Genomic DNA, 19,920 nt, shown 5'->3' with positions numbered 1-19,920 from the left:
AGCAAAAATGTTTCTTCTGGTGATTGCTCAGGTATAAAAATGTTCAAACAAAGGAGAACAAAATAGACCGAGAGAGATTAAATGACTTACCCAAAATCACAGAGCTGGAATCGGAATTCATATTCTCAAATCCAGTACAAACCACTGAACTCACCTCCCATCCCACTGTGCTAATAGGGTAAAGTAATATTACAGTATAATCACTGATTATCTTGGTAAACACAGTACAGTGTATTAGTAGAGAGTATAGATTTTGCTGTCTGACAGGCCTGGATTTGCGTCATGGCTCTGCTAAATTCATAAGCCACGCAACCTTGGGCAAATTACTTAATTTTTCTAAACCTTTATCTCCTCACTTGTAAAAAAGTAGGTTTAATAACAATACCTATCTCAAAAAGACTATCAAGAGGATTAAATGCAAATGTCAGTAGAATTCAGCCCAGCCTAGGGCACAGTACAGTCAGCCTTCCATATCCATGGAACTCGCAGATACAGGGTTGACTGTACTATGCCATTTTATGTAAGGGACTTGAGCATCCTCAGATTTTAGTATCTGAAGAGGTCCTATAACCAATCCCCCATGGATACCGAGGGACTACGGTATAATCCCTCACATGCTGAATAACTGACAGAATCTCTTGAACTCTCATCTTTGGGCATCAAATGTCAGGAAAAAAAATAGTTTTTAGGCTTAGCAAATAAACAGCTAAAACAAAAGTACCTTAAGAGGACAACTATGCTAAATGAAAGTCAGTAAAATGTAGCCTTCTTTCAGAAACAATATTCCCCTACTTCATATCTCCTATTCTTCCAGTGTCATTTAAATCATTTTAATCCCCAGAGCTCTGTCCTTGGTTCTTCTTTTCACTCTACACTGGCTGCACTTCCATTCATTATCATAGTTACAACTACTATATATATATACTTCTAGGGTTCTAAAATTTACAAGGCTCTAGATTGGCAAGGGATTCTGGAGCCTCCTAAAACTGCATATAAAATTTTGCAAATATAATGTGTGTGCACTTCTTTTCTGGATGGTGGGTCACTAGCTCTTATCAGATTTCCCAAGAAGTTTGGTCCTCATCTCAAAGAAGATAAATTACTGGCTTACATGTTAATTGCTCCCAAATCTATATTGCCAGCCCAGAAGTTCCCCCAAAGCCTTAACTACTGTATTCAACCACCTGCTGGATATGCCCAACCAAATTTTCCAGACACATATCAAACTTATCATGTCCAAAATTTCTGGTAAACTCACTCTCCAAACACACCCAAATCTTCTTTCTGTATTCTCTAATTCAGTAGCGGCAACACAAACCACCTAGTTATACAAGCTAGAAGCGTAAGCCTTAACTTTTCTTCTTTCCTCTCTCTCATCCCTTTCTCATCCAATCATCAAGTGCTACCAACATCAGGCCCAAGAGATTTCTCAAATATGCTCCCAATCTTTCATCCTGAATACTGTTGCCCTAAAACTTTCATCTAGATTACTGCAACAGCCTTCCAGCCACCATGAACTCTAATAACCTCTTGGAATCCATCTTCCTCAAAATCATTAAAATAACCACATCAGCATCACACTCCTGTTCAAAACCCACCTCTCATTAGCAACTGGGGGGGGTGTGCTTTAAAAGGGAACGTAACACTTCATGATCTAGTCAGTCTATGCCTACTTCTCTAACTTCATCTTTCACTAACTACTACCTATCTTACATTCACTTCCTGGCAACATTAAACCAGTGGTTATTCCTGTCCACTGTCATACCTCCCCTCCACACACCACCCTCTCATGTCTTCTTTATACACCCCTCTTCTGCCTCTTTGATTCTTTACATAGCTTCTGAACACAGCTCAGGTGTCACATCCTCCAAAAATCCTTCCCTGACCTCCTCAAGCAAAGTTAACAACTCTTTCTCAGCTCTTTCATAATACTCGGGTTATATCTATCACTACCCTACCATACTGCTGCATAATTATCTGTTTGTGAATCTTTTTCCTCCATTAGACTATGAGATAGTTGAGGGATTGTGCATTTTTCTTCAATGTTACTTAGAAGGCCATAAACAAATGTCTGGGGAATGTTGTTTTACCTATGTTATACCAATGTAATTTTGAAAACATGAACATTTGAATTACTAAGCACAATGATACTGAAAAATAATTTAACGTGTTTATGTAACGATTAATGTAATTTTAAAATAATATATTTTCCAAACAGAAATAAAGTACAATAATGCACAAGCAAAAGACTCTCAAATTTCATATATCAAGTAGTATTTTCACATTCACCTAACTAAATGCTTCAAAAGGCTGCTTAATCATTAACTTTATTAATAAATGTTAACTAGGAGGAAAATAGTGGATTAAAAAAAGGCTATTCAGGAGGAGATCTACAAGTTACAGTCTTTCCCCAAATCAAATAAGTCCAAAAACAATACACCCAAGGAAACAGGCTTCAAGTACATATTGCTACATACCCGCTTTGGTCCTGGCATCAAATGAGCAGTGGCAAAATAATTACATTACTGATTAATTGATGGGTGAATTTCTCACCTATCCTTGATAGAGAATACAACATTAACTGTCAATGAAAGTTAAAAGGACTAGATGATAAACTCTAAGTCATCAATGTTAACCATTAAAAGCATCACTCTAGACTTCACTCAGAGTCATTTAAAAGCCCTAACACTTTAAAGTAATATTCCAAAGTATTTGAGCAGGATTTTAATCCCATTGATGAAACTGACTTACTCAGGTTGCAATAACTACAAATACACTCAGGAAGGGATCTGGTAACAATGCTTCAGCAAAACAATAAAATGATAAAATGCACACATACGTATATACACAAACATTTAATGTCTGCTTATTTTAGATATATACTGCATCTTTCCCCAACAAGCTCAAGTTACAAAGTGTTCAGCAAAGTAAATTCATTTAGCAAGAAAAGAAACAAAAGCTCTTTTTCAAAGGAAAGATATAATTGAGTATTCTTAAATGTCCATGGTTTAGTGAGACCTCTTAGAAACCAAACAAGACTTTATTTTTTAAAAGTGACTTCTGCCCACTTCCCTGTCCCCAATCCAGGATTATAATCCCCTCACTAGTAAGTATCAATAACAAAAATAACACTAACAATCTTTATTTTCTTTCACAAACATCTCTGGTTTTTCAGCTACATTACTTAAAAGATATAAAAACATAAACCTTCAAAATGCTGCATTTAAAAGGATGTCAGTCTATTATACACTTACACATCTTGAAGGTTCTGTAATTACTGAGAGCTGGAGAACTACAGCATTAGCCAATTAAAACTAAAAGGAAGAGAACTGTACTCTTCACATCCACTACATACAAAGGACAAAAAGTCTTTAGTCCCCTGTGAATAATTTTCTACAAGAAATTTAGAACAGGGTGGGTGGGGGAAAAGGGTGAGAATTTGAAATTCCAGGCAATTCAGAATGACACAGCTAGAAAAAAAATAAACAAGGAAAAATGCTTGATCTTAATTTTGAGCTTCAGCCTCAAAACAGCTGCTTTGGTACAAATATCTGAGGAATGGCAATGTTCTAGATAAATACAACTAAGCCATAAATTTTGGAAGGAAGTTCCCTCCCAGATTATAAGCACCTTAGACTAATATCAAGTCTCTGTTCCCTTATTTTATTGTATCCTTTTTAATACATGTTATGATTCTTAGTTGATTTGAATGCAGTCCCGTTAGAGTTAGTAATGATGATGAACCTACTTGATGACCAATGGCTACACGATGACTTATGACATCTCCAATAATCCCATTTATTCATCAGTTAATTTTTAAACATCCTCAACCATCAAAAGATAGCCAAAGATCCAAGCTTTGAGGAAACAACCCAGTGGGACACATTCAGATTTTGGGCAAGTTATTTAACCTTCCAAACTTCACTTTCCTCATCTGCTTGTAACAAGAGAAATGGGAGAAAATGGTGTATTGTATGGCAATTAAGAAAGTTTGTGAAAGCATCCGACACACATCGCTTGCTCAATAAATTTCTTTTTCTTTACTACAAGGAAGAAACATACAGCCTTCTGTGCTGGAATTGTGCTGCCGAAAGTAACGACTGATAATGACAATTATCAATTAGAAAAGCACAGTAGTCCGGGAAAATGCTATGAAATCACAAATTAAGGCTGAGCTACACTCAACTGGCCTCTAATATCACTAAATTACAGAACAGTAACATTTACAATGAGACACTTAAATCATCAACAGACGGTTCAATTATTATAATCTGCATTTCAGTTCTCAACATGAGTAGGCTGTTCAAAAATCAATTTAAAAATTTGGAACATTTCTTTCAAAGACTAAGTTCAAGCTTTCACATTAGCCTGTTAAAGTTCAGTTAAGTCACAAGTGACTTAAGAGTACTAACAATATTCTTTCAACGATATCTCTGTGAATGATCTTTGCATATGTGAAAAAATGTATATGTAACATTTCATAGTCTGATGATGACCACAAAAAATAATATGCAATCATAAGTATTCTCCCTGAGTCAAGAAGTTTGTCACTCTCCTATTGGTGCTATTTTCGCTGATATAAAGAGATGTTATTGGCACCTTGAAACACGTTTTATCCAGAGAATACAATATTCATCTTGACTAGAACTCTTCAAACATAGAGATTCTCCCTATTAAGAAGATTAGTTATTACATCTGTAAGATCAACACTTTAAAATTATAAAAACATTTGCTGTATTTCTCAATATACTATTAAATCTCAATAATAGTAAGGGCTCGTGTATAAACTAGCTCTTAAACATTCATCTGGAAAACAAAAATAATAGAAAAGCAAGAATCATATATTTCTGGATGGAATCTCAAAGTAGTAGTAGTAATGCTACAGACAAAAAATACTTCATATCTAAGTGCATGTTTAAGTTCCATATTTCTATCCTACAATCTAAAACTATGAATTTTAATAAAAAATGACAATACTTTGTTCTCTTTAGCTTACATCGCTATGTTTTTTTTTTGAAATGGATAAACCCAGTTTTTCTAAAACTATGATAAAGTGTAAAGATGTATAAAACTGTTGGACAATAACAAAGTAGTTTATACCAGAATCAGCTACACACACTCCAAAGAGAAAAAAACATGTAAAACAATACAAACTGCCACAGTTAGCTCTGTCTTTGAATGAACCTAACCATAAACTAAATGTGATATGACAACAAAAGGCCTATAACATAAAATTATTACAAAAATCTGATATCAAATCTCAAAATTTCTCTAAAACTACCAACTTACACAAAAAGAAGTATGTAAGAACATAGCTAACTTTTCCACTGCTTCATATTAGCATTTAATCATCACCACTGAAATATACCATTCTTATTCTAAGGCTGAAAAGATAGGTGACATTTGAAACATCACAAAATGTTTTAGAGCAAAGGAGAACACACCAGCATTCGCTTTCTAGACTGAAATTTTAAGAGTGGAAATAAGCCTAAGAAAACCCCAAATTAAAATCTCTTCATTTTACAAATGAAGAAACTGAAGCTAAGTAGCTCATCCACGATCACTCAGCTAGTTAGAGCAATGAAGGAATCCATGTGTCCTGAGCTAAGGACCCTTCCATTACACCATGTCAACTCAAATCACCTGAGTGTCTGATATTACAAAATCAATTTATAATTAACAGGCTAATATTAACACTGAATTATTAAGGCTATATGCTTATTTCAGTTTGGTCTAGAGAAAAGAGCTTTTAACCAGAAATAAGGCTTTTAGTCATGGTTCTTCCATAAATTCAAGCTGTAAGTATCCTTTGGGTAAAATCACCCTCTCCAGTTCTCCACTTCCCCATGTATTAAATAAGATTAGAACATATTCTCTCTAAAGTCCTTTCTGGCTCTTAAAAATTAAACTATGAAAACAAATAGGACCAAATAAATTACTTGTTTTTTTGGCTAATGGTAACGTTCATCAAAATAATACACTTCTTTCATGTCTCATTTGCTTATTCTAAACTACCTGATCTTCGTACTTCAAAATTCATTTCATTGTTTAACCTACTACTTCTTAATACATTCTGAAAGACATAAAATCACTTTTTTCTAAACATATATATATATATTTTTGGCGCTATGCGGGCCTCTCACTGTTGTGGCCTCTCCCATTGGCTCTGGACGTGCAGGCTCCGCGGCATGTGGGATCTTCCCGGACCGGAGCATGAACCCGTGTCCCCTGCATCGGCAGGCGGACTCTCAACCACTGCGCCACCAGGGAAGCCCTAAACATATATTTACAAGATAAATTTCTAATTGAAAAAAGTTTAAAAATGTGTACTATCAGTCTTTAACTTAAAAAGGAAAGTGTTAACTAAGAAATATGTCAACTAATATATCCTTCCTATTGGTTATGATTTTGACTGCTTTATTCAATACACACTATGACCCCCTTAAGCAATTTATATATTAAAATTTTACTGAACAACATAGGCATCCATCGATTCAAAGTTTTTATAACATGTATTCAAAGTTTTTATAACATGTATTCTCTTATGAGAGGTGCATATACTTTGAATCTAGTGAGGTTTAAAGCTTGCAAAAGCTCCTTCCAAGATCTGGAAACTAATTTTGAATCCTTTTTATAAAGAGAGTACTGCAGTGTATAAGCTTCAGGGGCCCTAGATCTGTCCCTGGGTAATCATTTAAACGGCAAGCTTAGAATTAACTTTCCAATATATTCCTATTATGAAAGTAAATATTTCAGAATCTAGCAAATTCTTAATGGAATATAATTAAGGCAGTGTGGTGTAATGAAAAGAACATGAATTTTTGAGACAGATACACCTGGGATCTGAATTCCAGCTCTGCCCTTCCATAGGTATATATGTAATACACATATTTTACTATGTCTCTCTGAGCCCCAGGATAGATTTAAAACAGAAGTAACATCTAAAGATTGTTCTGAGAATTTGAGATAATTATAGTTCAAAGAGCCTAACACAAGGTAGACACTGAACAAGTTGTAGTTACTCATCTTATAAAGCAACTTCTCATACTATTAAATAAATTGAAAAGGGAAGGAGAAGAAGAATTTTTCATGATTACTTTCAAGAGGACAGGGCAAATAGAAGAGGCTAAGTGTTGCTCAGTTAAGAGCTGCTTTAGATAAGGATGACTTGCAATCAGTACGTTAAAGCATTCCTCTTAGCAATGACGGCTTGCTTTTATAGAAAACCGTCTCTAAGGAATCTTGTATTTTCTGAAAGTAGGTAAAAGATATCCCTTTGAAGTCTTTATTCATTTGCTTAGCAGTAACCTTTCTCATTTAAAGAGCAAATTCAGGTCCATTCCTTTCTCAATGATCACTAGATAAATGAAGTCAAATTAAGAAATTTTACTTAATTTTCAACTTTAAAATTGACTAAAAAAATAAAGAGCAAAAGCTCTTCTAGCAGCAAAAGCTCTGGATTAGTGGTTACAACAACTACAGGATCAGTTCTCAATTTCTCAGTTGGTTAATGTTACCAACTTGGGAAAGTAGGACTCTCCTCAACTTTGAAAAGGCTTGATTAATGACAGTGATTTTAAAGCAATAGTTAGAGAACTTTTTAAAAAGAAATCTTCTACACATAGAGCAATGTACAAACTGCTCTAAATGACTAGAGAGGGAAACTTCTGAAGATACCTACTCCACTCCTCCTAGGTCCTGGAGACCCTATAAGAGTTTGAAAATAAATGTCCTACATGAAACATATTACTTTTACTTGAAAATACTAACTTTATGATTAGAAAATCATTTTAACTGTCTCAATGATGCCACTGTTTATTAGCAAGCACTTTCTGACATTATTTCTTTTAACCCTCACAATTAACCTGTGAGAAAGATTGCCATAGTTCCCATCTTAAAGATGAGAAAACAAACCAGAGTCTTGTCAGTTTATTCATTCAACATTGTTGGCTACTACTGTGCAGCACTGACAAAGATCAATACAAAAAGACCTGCTGCCTCCTCTAAAGAAAATCATGTTCTAATAAAGGAGATACTGAGTATTTGAAGAATTTTGGCTATGAAGGGAGATGGTATGGTAGTTACCATGGTAGGGAAGACAGAAAAAGGTACACCTTCCTTCTCTGAGACCCAAGGGAAGGAGCTGAGAATGAGTAAAGATACAGGTTAATGAATATAACTGAAAGAGAAGCTTACACAAGATAACTTTAGTAGTTAAGTTTCCTGAAAAAGAGAGATAAGAGAACTCTCAATAAAGAACTTAAGGACAGTGATTAAAGTCTGAAATAGCTCATGCAGGAAAGGGGAGAGGGAGTTTACCAGGGACACAAAAATATCGCCCAGAGGCACTGAGAGTCCAACTAGCTTAGAGACCACAGTCTTGGAATTTTCTCCAGGAGTGCACAATAGTCTAAAAAATATGAGCAGTGAAGGCAGATGAATAGAATGGTTCAAGATGCTTTTTGCTGATATTTCTGGCCTCACTCTGGGAGGCAGGAAAGAAGGGGCAACTAGCAACAGGCGCCACAGCCTGGGAGAATGCAAGGGGTCTTCTTGAAATCCAAGAGCACATTTAATGTGAGAAAGAAATAAGCAGCAAGTAGGATAGAATAATGAAATAATAACAGTCTGTATTTATTTATAATGCTTACTATGTGCCAGACACTAAGAGCTTTATATGTATTAACTCTATCCTTACAACCATCTTATGAGGTAGGTACTATATTGTTTTCTCCCTTTTACAAAAGAGAGAACAAAACAGGCAGAAGTTAAGTGACTTGCTCAAATCCTACATCTAATAAATGAAGGAGCTAGGATACAATGTAATATTGAAGTTTAAGATTTCTAAAGTAGCGGGATGACGAGCTCCAAGACAAAGTGAAGATCACTGTAATACAGAAGAGGCCAGATCTGTTTGATCATCACTGTATATTTAGTGCCAGACCTCTAGTAGGAACACACAATAAACATACTTTAGAATGAATAGAAGAATGACTCTGCCCACATGCACTGGATAAAGTTACAATTTAAGCTACAGAGAATGTCTGTGAATAAGGTATTGAAGTCTTCAGTGACTGAGGGAGCATATGTACGAAGTTAGGAGATGGTCACAAGAAGCACTCAAAAAAATAGTTCACGAGGGCCCAAGACACAAGAGGATCACAGATGTGGCAATGAATGGCATCTGGGCCCAGTGATTCAAGGATTATAAGGAAAAAAGACACCTCAATTCAAGAATATAAGCCTGTATCCTCAGGGCAAAGGTAAATTTCAGATGAAAAGAATTCACAGAACAGGCTGATGATACAGGGTAGTCAACCTGCAATGGAAGTAGGGGATCACCATGTATAGTTAACAGGCTGGGAGGAAGGTGTCATGGTGGAAGGAAAAAATGTAGAGTACAGCTAGTAAACAGAAAAGACTAGGCCAGAGATTAAGTCTTCTGACACGCCAATCCAAGGTTACTGCCGGTACATACTACCTTTACTTTCAAGTCATTACAGTTTCAAGAGATCAGACTGACTAACCTTTAAGGGAAGTGCCACATGATCATTAATGACCTACAAATTAAGACTTCACTTACAGCTGAAAAGAGTTCAAACATTTTGGAGTACTACCTGCATCGATTTACCTAAGTAATGAATTTCTATGGTTTGTCTTAAAGGACTAGTTTCTCATTTAATCGATCATTCACTAACCACCCACACTGTGTCTAACACTATGCTAAGTACTTCTTTGGGCAGGGACCGCAGCCTAGTTCATGAGTGAAACAAAAAAGAGGGTGGAAGAAAAAAAGGAAGGAAATAAAAACAAAATGTATTTTTAGATAAACACTTAATGTACATATTAGAATGTACACACCAAATGAGTGTTTACTCCTTCAATAAAGTTACCCCAGAAAGATTACATACTTATTCCGATGATTATGTGATAATCACTATTGGATCTCTTCTCTTTTGAATCTACCCCTCACCCAAGAGCCAGTGGCATTCTTTCGAAGCACCCCAGTGGTACCAAACCTATATCCTGACACTGAGTTCTTAATGTGGTTCACAGATTGATTCTGTAAGCTTTTCAAAATGTAAGTTCTAAAAATGTAAGCACCAAAAAATGGCGGCATCACTAAAATAACTGTACAGTAAATAAAATTACTTGTAAAAATAACATTCAATTTTAATATATAAACTGTGGCATAATCATGGCTAAATGTTGGTATAACAATAGTTAATTGTGTGCTAGGTCCTGTTCTAATACCTTTTTTTTTTAATCTCACAACAGCCCTGTAAAATAGGTCTTATAAATATTCTAATTTTACAGAGGAGAAAACTGAGGCTAGAAGTGTTAAGTAACTTGTTAAAGATAACACAACTAGAAAGAGGTGGAGCTGACATTCAAACTCTGACAGTCCAGAGCCCACCCTCTTAACTATTATGCTCTCCGTCTCTTTACTTTTTAGTCATACTTCTAAAACATATGTTGAATACTCTAATGTAAAACTAAATGAAAATTCCCTAGACTATCCATAGTTTTACTCTTACAAGTAGGCAAAGAAATGCAAAATAAAGCATTGAAGTACTATTTTTTTCACCTACAAAATTAAAGATATGTTAGCTAAGACACTGCTACATGGTAGACATTACTGATACAAGCTTGAGAGATGTAATTAATTCTTAAAGCATTCACTTTAGAGCCAGACTACCTAGGTTAGAAAGAACCCTAGTTCTTCCACTTACAAGCAAAGTGATCTTAAGCAAACTACTTAAGCTCTCAAGGCCTCTTAGGTAAAAAAAAGATGATAATAGTAGTATTCTATTGTGCAAATGAAATTAGTTTACACATGCAAAGTACAGAGAACAACTGTATGGCATATGATAAGCATTCGGTGAGTGGTACTATTATTACTCCTACCCTTCTGGAGGTCCATTTGGTAATATGTATCAATTATGTCGAGCCCAGTAATTCCATAATCATGGATGGGCTCAAATATTTATGTGCCTAAATAGTCTCAGTTGCATTCTTTATAACAGAGAAAATACGAATTCACTGGAATCAATCAAAATACCTGTCAGTAGGGAAATGTATAAGCCAAGGTACTGGAGAGTATTACCCAGTCATCCAAAATCATGTTTTCTATATATATAACATGGAAATAAATGTACAGTGAGATACTATATATTTTTTAAAAGGCAGCATATGAAAAGGTCGTACCTCAGTTTTACTGTGTGCTTATACATTTATGAAAGATTAAAAGGAAACACATCAAAATGTTAATATGGCTTATTTCCAAGTGGCAGGGTTACAGGTGATATTTATTTCCTTACTTATAAGTTTAGATATTTATTAAATTTTCTATCATGAATATGCATCACTTTTCTAATTAGAAAAGCTACTAAAATGAATTCATAGCTTTGACAGACTACTACTGAATAGTTTTCACAATAGAAAGACACTAAATGTACTTCATGTTTTATCTCAGTGATTTCTTACTAGTAGCACTTTTACTTTTTTGCTGACTTTACAATGGACAAACAAGAACTATTTTCAAAGTTCCATTATTTAAAACTACAAATTGTCCAATAACTTTTATAAAAATCTAACAAAACTGTTAACACCCAGATACTCTTGAATAAAGATAACAGCAAAAAATTATCTCTAAGGTCTCCCAATTTATAACACAAAGGGAAGACATACTACTTTTTCTAGTCTTAATTATATATTCTTGTTGAAATAGAGAAATGCTATTATTACTTAGCTCCATTTAATGAATGAATGATGTACAAACAAATGACACTTTCTCTATTTTGTTTGAAAGAACTTTGTGACTAGTGTATTATTTAAAAGGCCAAATTCTCACATTATATTCTATACTACTAAAATTGTTTCAAATTCAGTAACTTTAGTATTAATAATTTGGCAGTAATAATTTTCTTGGCTCCTGTGAACTTTCTAGGGAGATAACGCAAAATATACACTTTTATAGATAACTACTTTATCTTTTTATGTTTAAACTTCTAAAGCCTGAGAGGTACTAACAGCTACAACACAGCTGACTGTCCTAAAACCATTAAATAGAACAAAATCAGTCTAAGTGAAAGCAACACTTTAATGAATGTTATATCTTACTCCATAACATCTCTGTAACAAAACACTAGAGAATGCAAAACAAACTTATAGTTAATTCCCCGCCCTGTGTGATTTCCAAAACTATTATTCAGCCTTTCTCTATGTACAGTCCAGCTAGTTCTAGGCAACAACTACTTTCCCTAAGAGAAACCTATTTTGAAGATCAAAGCTGTTCCTCCATATCTAGCAAATATCACTATAGCCAGGAAAAAAAAAAAAACATTAACTGTCCCCATTTGTCATTAAATTCTTGTCCTCTTAAGTATTTAAGTACATCACAAATGATCTTAAAATTCATCTCTTTCTAATCTCAGTCATTTTGCGGGTTCCATCTAACAATAACTTCTACATCAGTAACTGTTCACGCCACACAGGTGGTGCTCTGTGAAGCCCATCTAGAACTATGGAGTGGACACTACAACCAGAGATTCATTATCATGATTTAGCATGCTTCTATAAACCAAAAACTGAAACCATTTCCAGATCACACTCTAAAGACAATCACTTTCATAACACGTCTCCTAAACTCTGAAGGCTCAGACAAGAAGGCAAATCAGAGGAGAGACCAGTATTTCCATTCAACCATATCCCCTCCAAACCAATCAAGCTTTTCAAGCCCACGTGGACAGTGGACAGTACAGATGGTGAGTAATGGCTTTTCAAAGATAAGGACAAAAGGTTCACCTGACAGCAACTAATCCTACATAGTGGAATAAAAGCTCAGGAGTGAGACACATGGCAACAGCAAGGAAAGAGGACCAGGAACTTCTGGGGGCAGCATTCTTTGGTCCAAATCCATATCGTTTCCAGAAGTTTCCCAACTACAGACTTCTTCCTTAAAAAAGTTTTGTGGCCCTTGCTGTTACTTTGGGTACCAAAAAACCCCAAAAGATGTGAAATGATATGTATTTTGTCCACTGCAGGAAAGTTTACAAACTGGAATAAATATTTCCTCCATCACCAATCTGTAAGTGCAGAAAGCTCTTCATTGTTTCCCACCTTAAAAAGAACCAGTTTCTCAGAAACTGATTTTACTGATGGGACTATAGCTGGAGTAGGTTTACACATTTACAAAATATCCTGTACCTTCACTTACTATTTTGCAATGAAAACAAAACAATCCTGAAACATATTTTTATACTTTTTACACATCAATTTTATAAAACACACTCTGAAAAGAGCACTTGAGGCTTTCGATTACACTGCAATTTCCCTTAGAGTAACTGTCTATCTCAAATGGTAATGTAAAATACAACAGTTTTAAGTATGCACACACGAGTACATATGAACATAATATTTTCTTTATGGAATAATATGCATTTACTACTTCTGACTAGCAATCCATGGAGACTATAGTTCTGTAAAAGACTGCTAACCTGGAATAAAAAAAAAATTCTGAAGGTCTAGAAGCACTCAGTTACCAAATTAATCAGTGAAATACCACACCACTGAGGTATGTATCCATCCTGAATGAAGGTTCAAAGAACTATGACTTTAAAAGTTATACATTAAAAAATATAATGGTTCTTTTCAGTAGGAACTACTTATGAGTGATGTTAATACTTATGAAATAAAAAAAAATCTTAATGCTTTTAAAAATTAGCAGATATTAAGTACTGAATATCAAACACTAGCCACTTACAAACTTCATTTAAGGATTTTAGAAAAACTTTGAGGGCAACAAGTTTTAGACAGAAAGGGTCTAAACTAGCTCAGGACCATAATGCTGCTTAAAAAAAAAATCAGTTTCAGTCGTATGTGGTAACTTGTCACATACTATTATACTCTTCAGCTAAAGGAATAATGAAATTCTCTCCCACCACTTCCTCCCAACAATACAAGATCCAGAAGGGAGGGATACTCATCTTTCAAGCTATACCGATATATCCCAAGACCCTAGGACAGTGCCTGGCACACAGTCGTCAGTAATATTTGTTGAATGAATGAAGGAATGGAAGAACAGGTAGGAACAGGCAAAACCAAGAGATCAAAGAGTTGACTACACATAAAGGTACAACTGGTTAATCAGAATATCCACATAAGTAAGCTGATGTCAGATGTGAACTACTCCACATTTTAGTAATAATCTGAATTAGAAGAACTCAGACTTTAAGAATAGCTAATTTTTTCTTAAAAAATTCTTGTACTAAACTATTTAAAATTCTGAGTAATTCTAGATTCTGCTAAAAATATTCAGAACTGGTTTAGCAGGAGAACTAACATTACTCACAAAATCATAAACCCAGTTCATTGTTTCATTATAAGGAAAAACGTGCACATGAAGTTCATCAGTTCTCTTCTGTCAACATTTCTCACTTTCTTTGTACTTTCTCATGATTACTTAGAAAAAAAACTTCAAAGATATAAAATCCCTTTAATGAGCATCAAAACATTTAATTCTCCTGAGTATATCCTACATTTATTTACATAAACCCTGAAGACTCTTCACATTGATATTAATATTTGTTATTACAACTTCAGAGTTCTGCATAAGGTGTATTTCCTTCTTCTAAATTTTAAGAATTCAGAGAGGTCCTCAAGTTCTCTGGGTCGCTTTCTTACTCAACTAGGACAATTATATTAATAAGTCTTCCCTCTAAAGTGCAAACTACACTTTAGAAAAAGCATGCTTCATGAAGTGAATACAAACCCTCTTTTCCCTCCTTGCATGATATACTGTGTTTGTGATTCTAAGAAAGGAAACCCAAGTTCTTTCTCTAGTTTTACTGTTTGAAAATCTTCTTTTCCATTACTAGTTTGTCTATCTTGACATATACCTGTTACTGTAGCGACATGAGCAAGTACGTCCAGCTCCTCTGTTCCAATAGTACACTTTAATTGCTTGCCATTGGCTATCTGAATCAGATATGACATCCAAAGTTATACCCCATATACTAAACACTGCAAGGGTATGACTCAAAGTAATGCTAAAAAAGAATAAGTTTCTAAACAGACTACGTTTGCTGTCCCTAAGAGTAAAGCAACTCAGGATGGTGACTACTCATTCTTTTGGGATTCCATGGCTAAGAAATGGAGAACCAACCATCCAATTTGTTTTCTCTTATTTCCCTTTGATTGGCAAGGCAATTCCTGCACAAGAGAGTTTGTCAAGTGCTTTGGAAGCTTGTGGATAAAAAATGCTGTAAACACACAGAACGTTGTTGGTATGTTACTATGGAGCATTACGTGGAACCATTGTCACTGCGTGGGGGGCAGGTGGATGGCATAGCCCTTCCTGAACAGGGGAAGAGCGGGAGAGGACAGTCCCCCTCATCGTTGGGCTGGCCATCTTTTAGGCTGGGTGATTTTTTCAACCGCAGCGAAACCCCACGTGAAAAGTTACACACACCCCCCAAACAAGAAGGACTTGGACAGTCCCCATACCTGCAGGGCTGGGAGTCCCGGGAACCGAGCGGGAGCGGAGTACTAGGGGTTGGGCCTACACCCCAGGAGCGTGGGGAGAATCTGGGACCGGCGAAGGGGCCCCAGCCGCAGCCCGCAGGGCGACCGGAGGCGCAGCTCCGGGGCGGGGGAGCGGCGCCAGACTCGGGCTACGGGCGCGGGGAACGGCCCGGGAGGGCGGCCGCGCCGGGGCCCCGCGCCGCCCAGTTGCCGGGAAGGCTAGCGCCCCGCGGCCGGCGGCGTGGGGGAGGGGACGCCGGGCCTGCGGCCTGTTGGGGGAGTTCAGCCCGGGCCTCGCGTGCGGCTCTTGGCCGGGCCCCCAACCCGGGGTCCCAGGCTCCGAGAAGAGACTCACCGGAAAGGCCCGGATCCGCATCTTGGTGTCCTTCCGGCTGCCCGTGCCTTTGCTCAGATTCGACATGGTGCTCGTCCCCTCCCCGGCGGCGGCTTCGGGTCGCACTCCGAGGCGCCGGTGTCACATTTAAGGCGGGCGGGCAGGCGAGGGGCGACGCTGGGGGCGGCGGCGCGGCCCACGGGCTGGGCTGGGGAGCTGGCCGGCCCCTGGGCGGCCGCGGCGGTGGCGGCGGCGGCTCGGGTTCCGGCGTCTCGGGCTTGGCTGGGGGGCTGCGCTGGCGCGGCGGCTCCACGGGGTGCCCCTCACGCCCGGCTCGGCTCCCTTTATCGCGCTCCTCCGCGATGGCGGCGGCGGCGGCGACGGACAAACATCTCACTGCGCAGGCCGAACGTCCTCCTCCTCCTCCTTCTCCTCCTCCGCCTCAGCGAGACGAGATCCGGCCCAGAGGGTGGAGGGGGGAGGAGGGAGGGAAGAGAGCCGGAGAGTGGAGAGATTGGGAGGAGGGGGGTGGGAGGACGAGAAGGGGAAGCGGACGGCCGCTGCGGGGGACGCTCAGATCTCGCGAGAAGAGGGCGAGTGCTCTGTCCTGGGTTGGGCGGGGCGAAGCCTGGGAGCGGGAGGGGGCAACAGGAGGAGAGGAGGGGAACCGGTAGTTGGGGAGGTGGGCGGGACCAGAGGGGCGGGGAGGTAGGAAAGGGGCGGGACTGAGGCGGGAGGTGTAAGCTGACTTTTTGAAAGGGGATCGTTGGAGACCGGATCCTGGGCGAGGTGGCTGCTGATTGGTGGACCGCGGCGCGGTCCCCGTTCACGTGGACGGAGTGGGCGGGGGAAGTTCAGAGAGCCGGAGCAGTAGGACTGTAGTAGGCTGGGTCCGGCTCTGCCGGGCTGGGCTGGCCGGGGTGGGCTGAGCTAGGGCGGGAGGCGAGTAGTCTCGGGGTGGAGCGTGGGGTGCTAGGTGGATAACCACGTCCTAGAACTGGTTCCTGTGTTTTTCTAGGGCATGTGGACTAGGGATGGGTACTTGACCAGATGCCAGAAAGTTGAAAGAAGAGTTTGTGCAGGAGTTACCTGCAGTGTCAGAAATTCGGTTCCTGTATGCCTAACAAAGTATTCAGATCGGATGTGCACACCCCAGCTGTCAGGATTGAGGGGTGGAAATCCACAAAATTTCCTTAAACAGCATAAGCTCTAGATTCACTGATATTTTCTGAGGGACCCAGAACTTATTAGTGTTAAGATCTCTTTTTCGTTGCCATTGAGATAACTCCCTTAACGCAGTGCAGTATTTTGGTAAATGGTGTTAAGTAGAAGATAGGATGATTAGAAACCTATCCTTAACCTGCCAAATCATTTTTACCATTACAAGAGTATGATAGACTTTGAAAGCCAAAATTTTTGTCTTTGATTCCAGTTTGCGGATAACTTGGGAAAAAAAATTTTTGGCATTGTGATCAAAAAGTCTAGTTTTGCTTTTCATTTATTATGGATTATACTTACTAATTTACCTCTTTGCCCAATTGATGTTATATTTGGATTTCTGACTCTGCAGAGGAATATGTGAGTTCCCACTAAAGTTTGTGATCTCATTTTAAATAAGACCCTACATTTGGAAGCTAGGGTAGTAATACTTTTTAAATTTATTTTTTAAAGCCTTTTAAAAAAAATCTGGAGTGTAATACTTTTGTAGCATTTGGAAACTGGGTTTTTTATACTTTTTTTTTAAATAAGTGGACTGAAATATACCTTTTGATTTGTTTGCTATAAGGTTGAATTTTCCCTAAATTAGCTTAATCCTGATAGCTAGATTTACCAGTGTTGTGCTTTCACCCCCTACTTGGTTGAAATGCCCCATTAGAAACATCATATTTTCTTGTTTTGTTTTCTGGTATTTGCTAATAGAATAGAGCTTAAGAAACAAGGATGTTGCTTGAAGCAGTATCTGTGTAAATACTGAAGCTAAAAATAGGTCAAGAATTTTGTTGCTAAGGTAAGATTGGGAGGATTCTGATTTAAATATAAAATACTATGAGTCTTGGATAGGAGTTTATAATCTGTATGCTGACTGAAATGCCATTTCTATAATCATTAGACTATATTAACAACCAATTTTTTTTATTGGTTGTAGTGTCACATGGCTCAGTTTCTTTGTAATTTAAGAATATATGGGGCCATCTCTACCATTTTACTGGCTGTATTTTCTATCTTTTGGGGCAAGGACTGGACTGTTTGTGTCTAGAGTTCCTCATCTGTAAGATAGGGATAAAAATAATATTTTCTCCTTGGGCTACTATGAAATTTAGATGATTAACACCATTTTTAAAAGGCCTGAGAGCAGTACTCAGCACCGACTCAAAACTTGTTGGCTGTTATTATCATGGGTAATTAAGGCCCAGGTTACACTATCGTCCTTTATTCAATATGTAGGTTTCTTTAAAAATGCTATATGCTTTTATAAAATGAATCTTATTTGGATTTCACAAACCAATAAAGTATTTTTCAAAAAGCTGGGGAACCAATTTAGGGTTGACAATTTTATTTTGGCAAGTTTAAGAATATTAAAAAGGAATAATTAACTGGAAGTAGAGACTAGTTTCATTATCTTTTTGTTGTTGTTAAATATTTTAACCACAGAAATGGAGGAAGGTCAATTTGTGAATAGAGGACAGTTCTTTAGAACAATACACTGAGCTGATTTTTCTCCTTTCAGCGAGAACCTGAGAAAACACCATGGGCCAGCATTTAGGAATACCCTGCATTAAGTCATATTCCCATGTAATTGTGAAGCATATAATCACCTTTTAATTAATTTGTTTTGTGAACCCAGATTTTCATATTTTGGTTTTGCTTAAGCAAAATTTAGCTGCATTTAAAAGAATCACTTTCAACGGTCTTCCTTTAGGCTTTTAACCACAAAGACCCAGAAAAACTCTTCAAAATGAATTTGTCTACCACTGCCATAAAAAAAAAAACTACTGCTCATTTACTTTTTCATTTAATTATTCATTTGTTTAAGAAACATTTATTTAATGGTTGCTATATGTCAGGCACTAAGGTGAATAAGACAGATGAGACGTGCAATCACAGAATATGTAGTTCTTCCCACCGCCCTCCCCCCCCAAAAAAATTTGGAAACCACAGACCCAGGTTGAATTTGGCAATAACTTTTTATATACTGCAGTACAGAAATCAGAGCTTTTCCTTTCTAGGAAATCAGCATCCTCAAAATGTCTATGAAATACTCTCTAAAGCAGCAGTAGACCATTCTTCTAGTCCAGTAGTATTCCCTGACTTGCAAATAGCAAATGAACTTTCAGGATATTTCTTTTTCTGCCACCTGCCACCTGCCACCTGATCTAGCAGAGAAAGCAGCTCTGGACTAGGAACTCACTAGATGTTACATGCCTGCCAGTTGGTATTCCTACTTACGCTGACCGTGTCCTGACACAGGAGAACAGTGGCCCCATTTCCATTTATTCGCATGGAGCACGTGCAGTCAGAGAAGTCAGGAGGCTGAGTGGACCAGCCTCTTTTCTACAACCCAGTTTAGAAATGGGCAGTACAGACTGTGAGAAGCCAGTGAAAGGCAATAGCTTCTTCTTGGCCATGAATTTCTAGGTATCCAGGATACCAAGCCACATTAATTACTATATCGTACCTGGTGATCTGATTGTGCAGATATTGGTTATTAAAACTGCTGACAGCCTCCCAATTCATTTAGAAAAATCTGGTCAATGGCTTTGAACAACAAAGACTGTTAGGGAAAGATGCATGTTTTTGAAATTGGAAGAGGAAGATTTATAGATATTATCACTTCCTTGGAAGGAAGGGCTAGATCTACTTTCTTCCTTGTCTCCACCAGGCAACTAGCAAGTATTGCAGGCCATTAAATTTGTACATATTTAGAGCAGTAGCATTCATATTTGTTTTATAAGATGACATAGGAGTATTTGATTGAGAACATAACCACAGACAATTACATATATAAAAACTGTAGATCTTTTCTACTTTGTTCTTACTATCTTTTTATGTGTATGTCATCA

General features: G+C 37.7%; 1 protein-coding gene across 2 annotated transcripts in view; it reads right to left on the bottom strand.

Annotated features, from left to right (window-relative positions):
- The window catches only part of CUL3 (cullin 3), a 98,380-nt gene extending 82,021 nt beyond the window's left edge, over positions 1-16,359 (bottom strand). The window contains exon 1 of one of the 2 annotated variants that reach the window (XM_027119947.1): positions 15,881-16,359. In XM_027119947.1, coding sequence (XP_026975748.1) covers positions 15,881-15,946 — 66 coding nt within the window. In that variant the 5' untranslated portion in view covers positions 15,947-16,359. The remainder of the gene's footprint in view (positions 1-15,880) is intronic. The other variant, XM_027119956.1, reaches the window with a different exon arrangement.
- Between the last annotated feature and the right edge of the window lie 3,561 nt (positions 16,360-19,920).

Source organism: Aethalodelphis obliquidens, unplaced genomic scaffold, assembly GCF_003676395.1.
Source record: "Aethalodelphis obliquidens isolate GAN/ISIS:26980383/991018 unplaced genomic scaffold, ASM367639v1 scaffold2, whole genome shotgun sequence".
NCBI lineage: Eukaryota > Metazoa > Chordata > Mammalia > Artiodactyla > Delphinidae > Aethalodelphis > Aethalodelphis obliquidens.
Note: the sequence above shows the minus strand (reverse complement) of the source record. Positions and strands in the feature narration are given on the sequence as shown.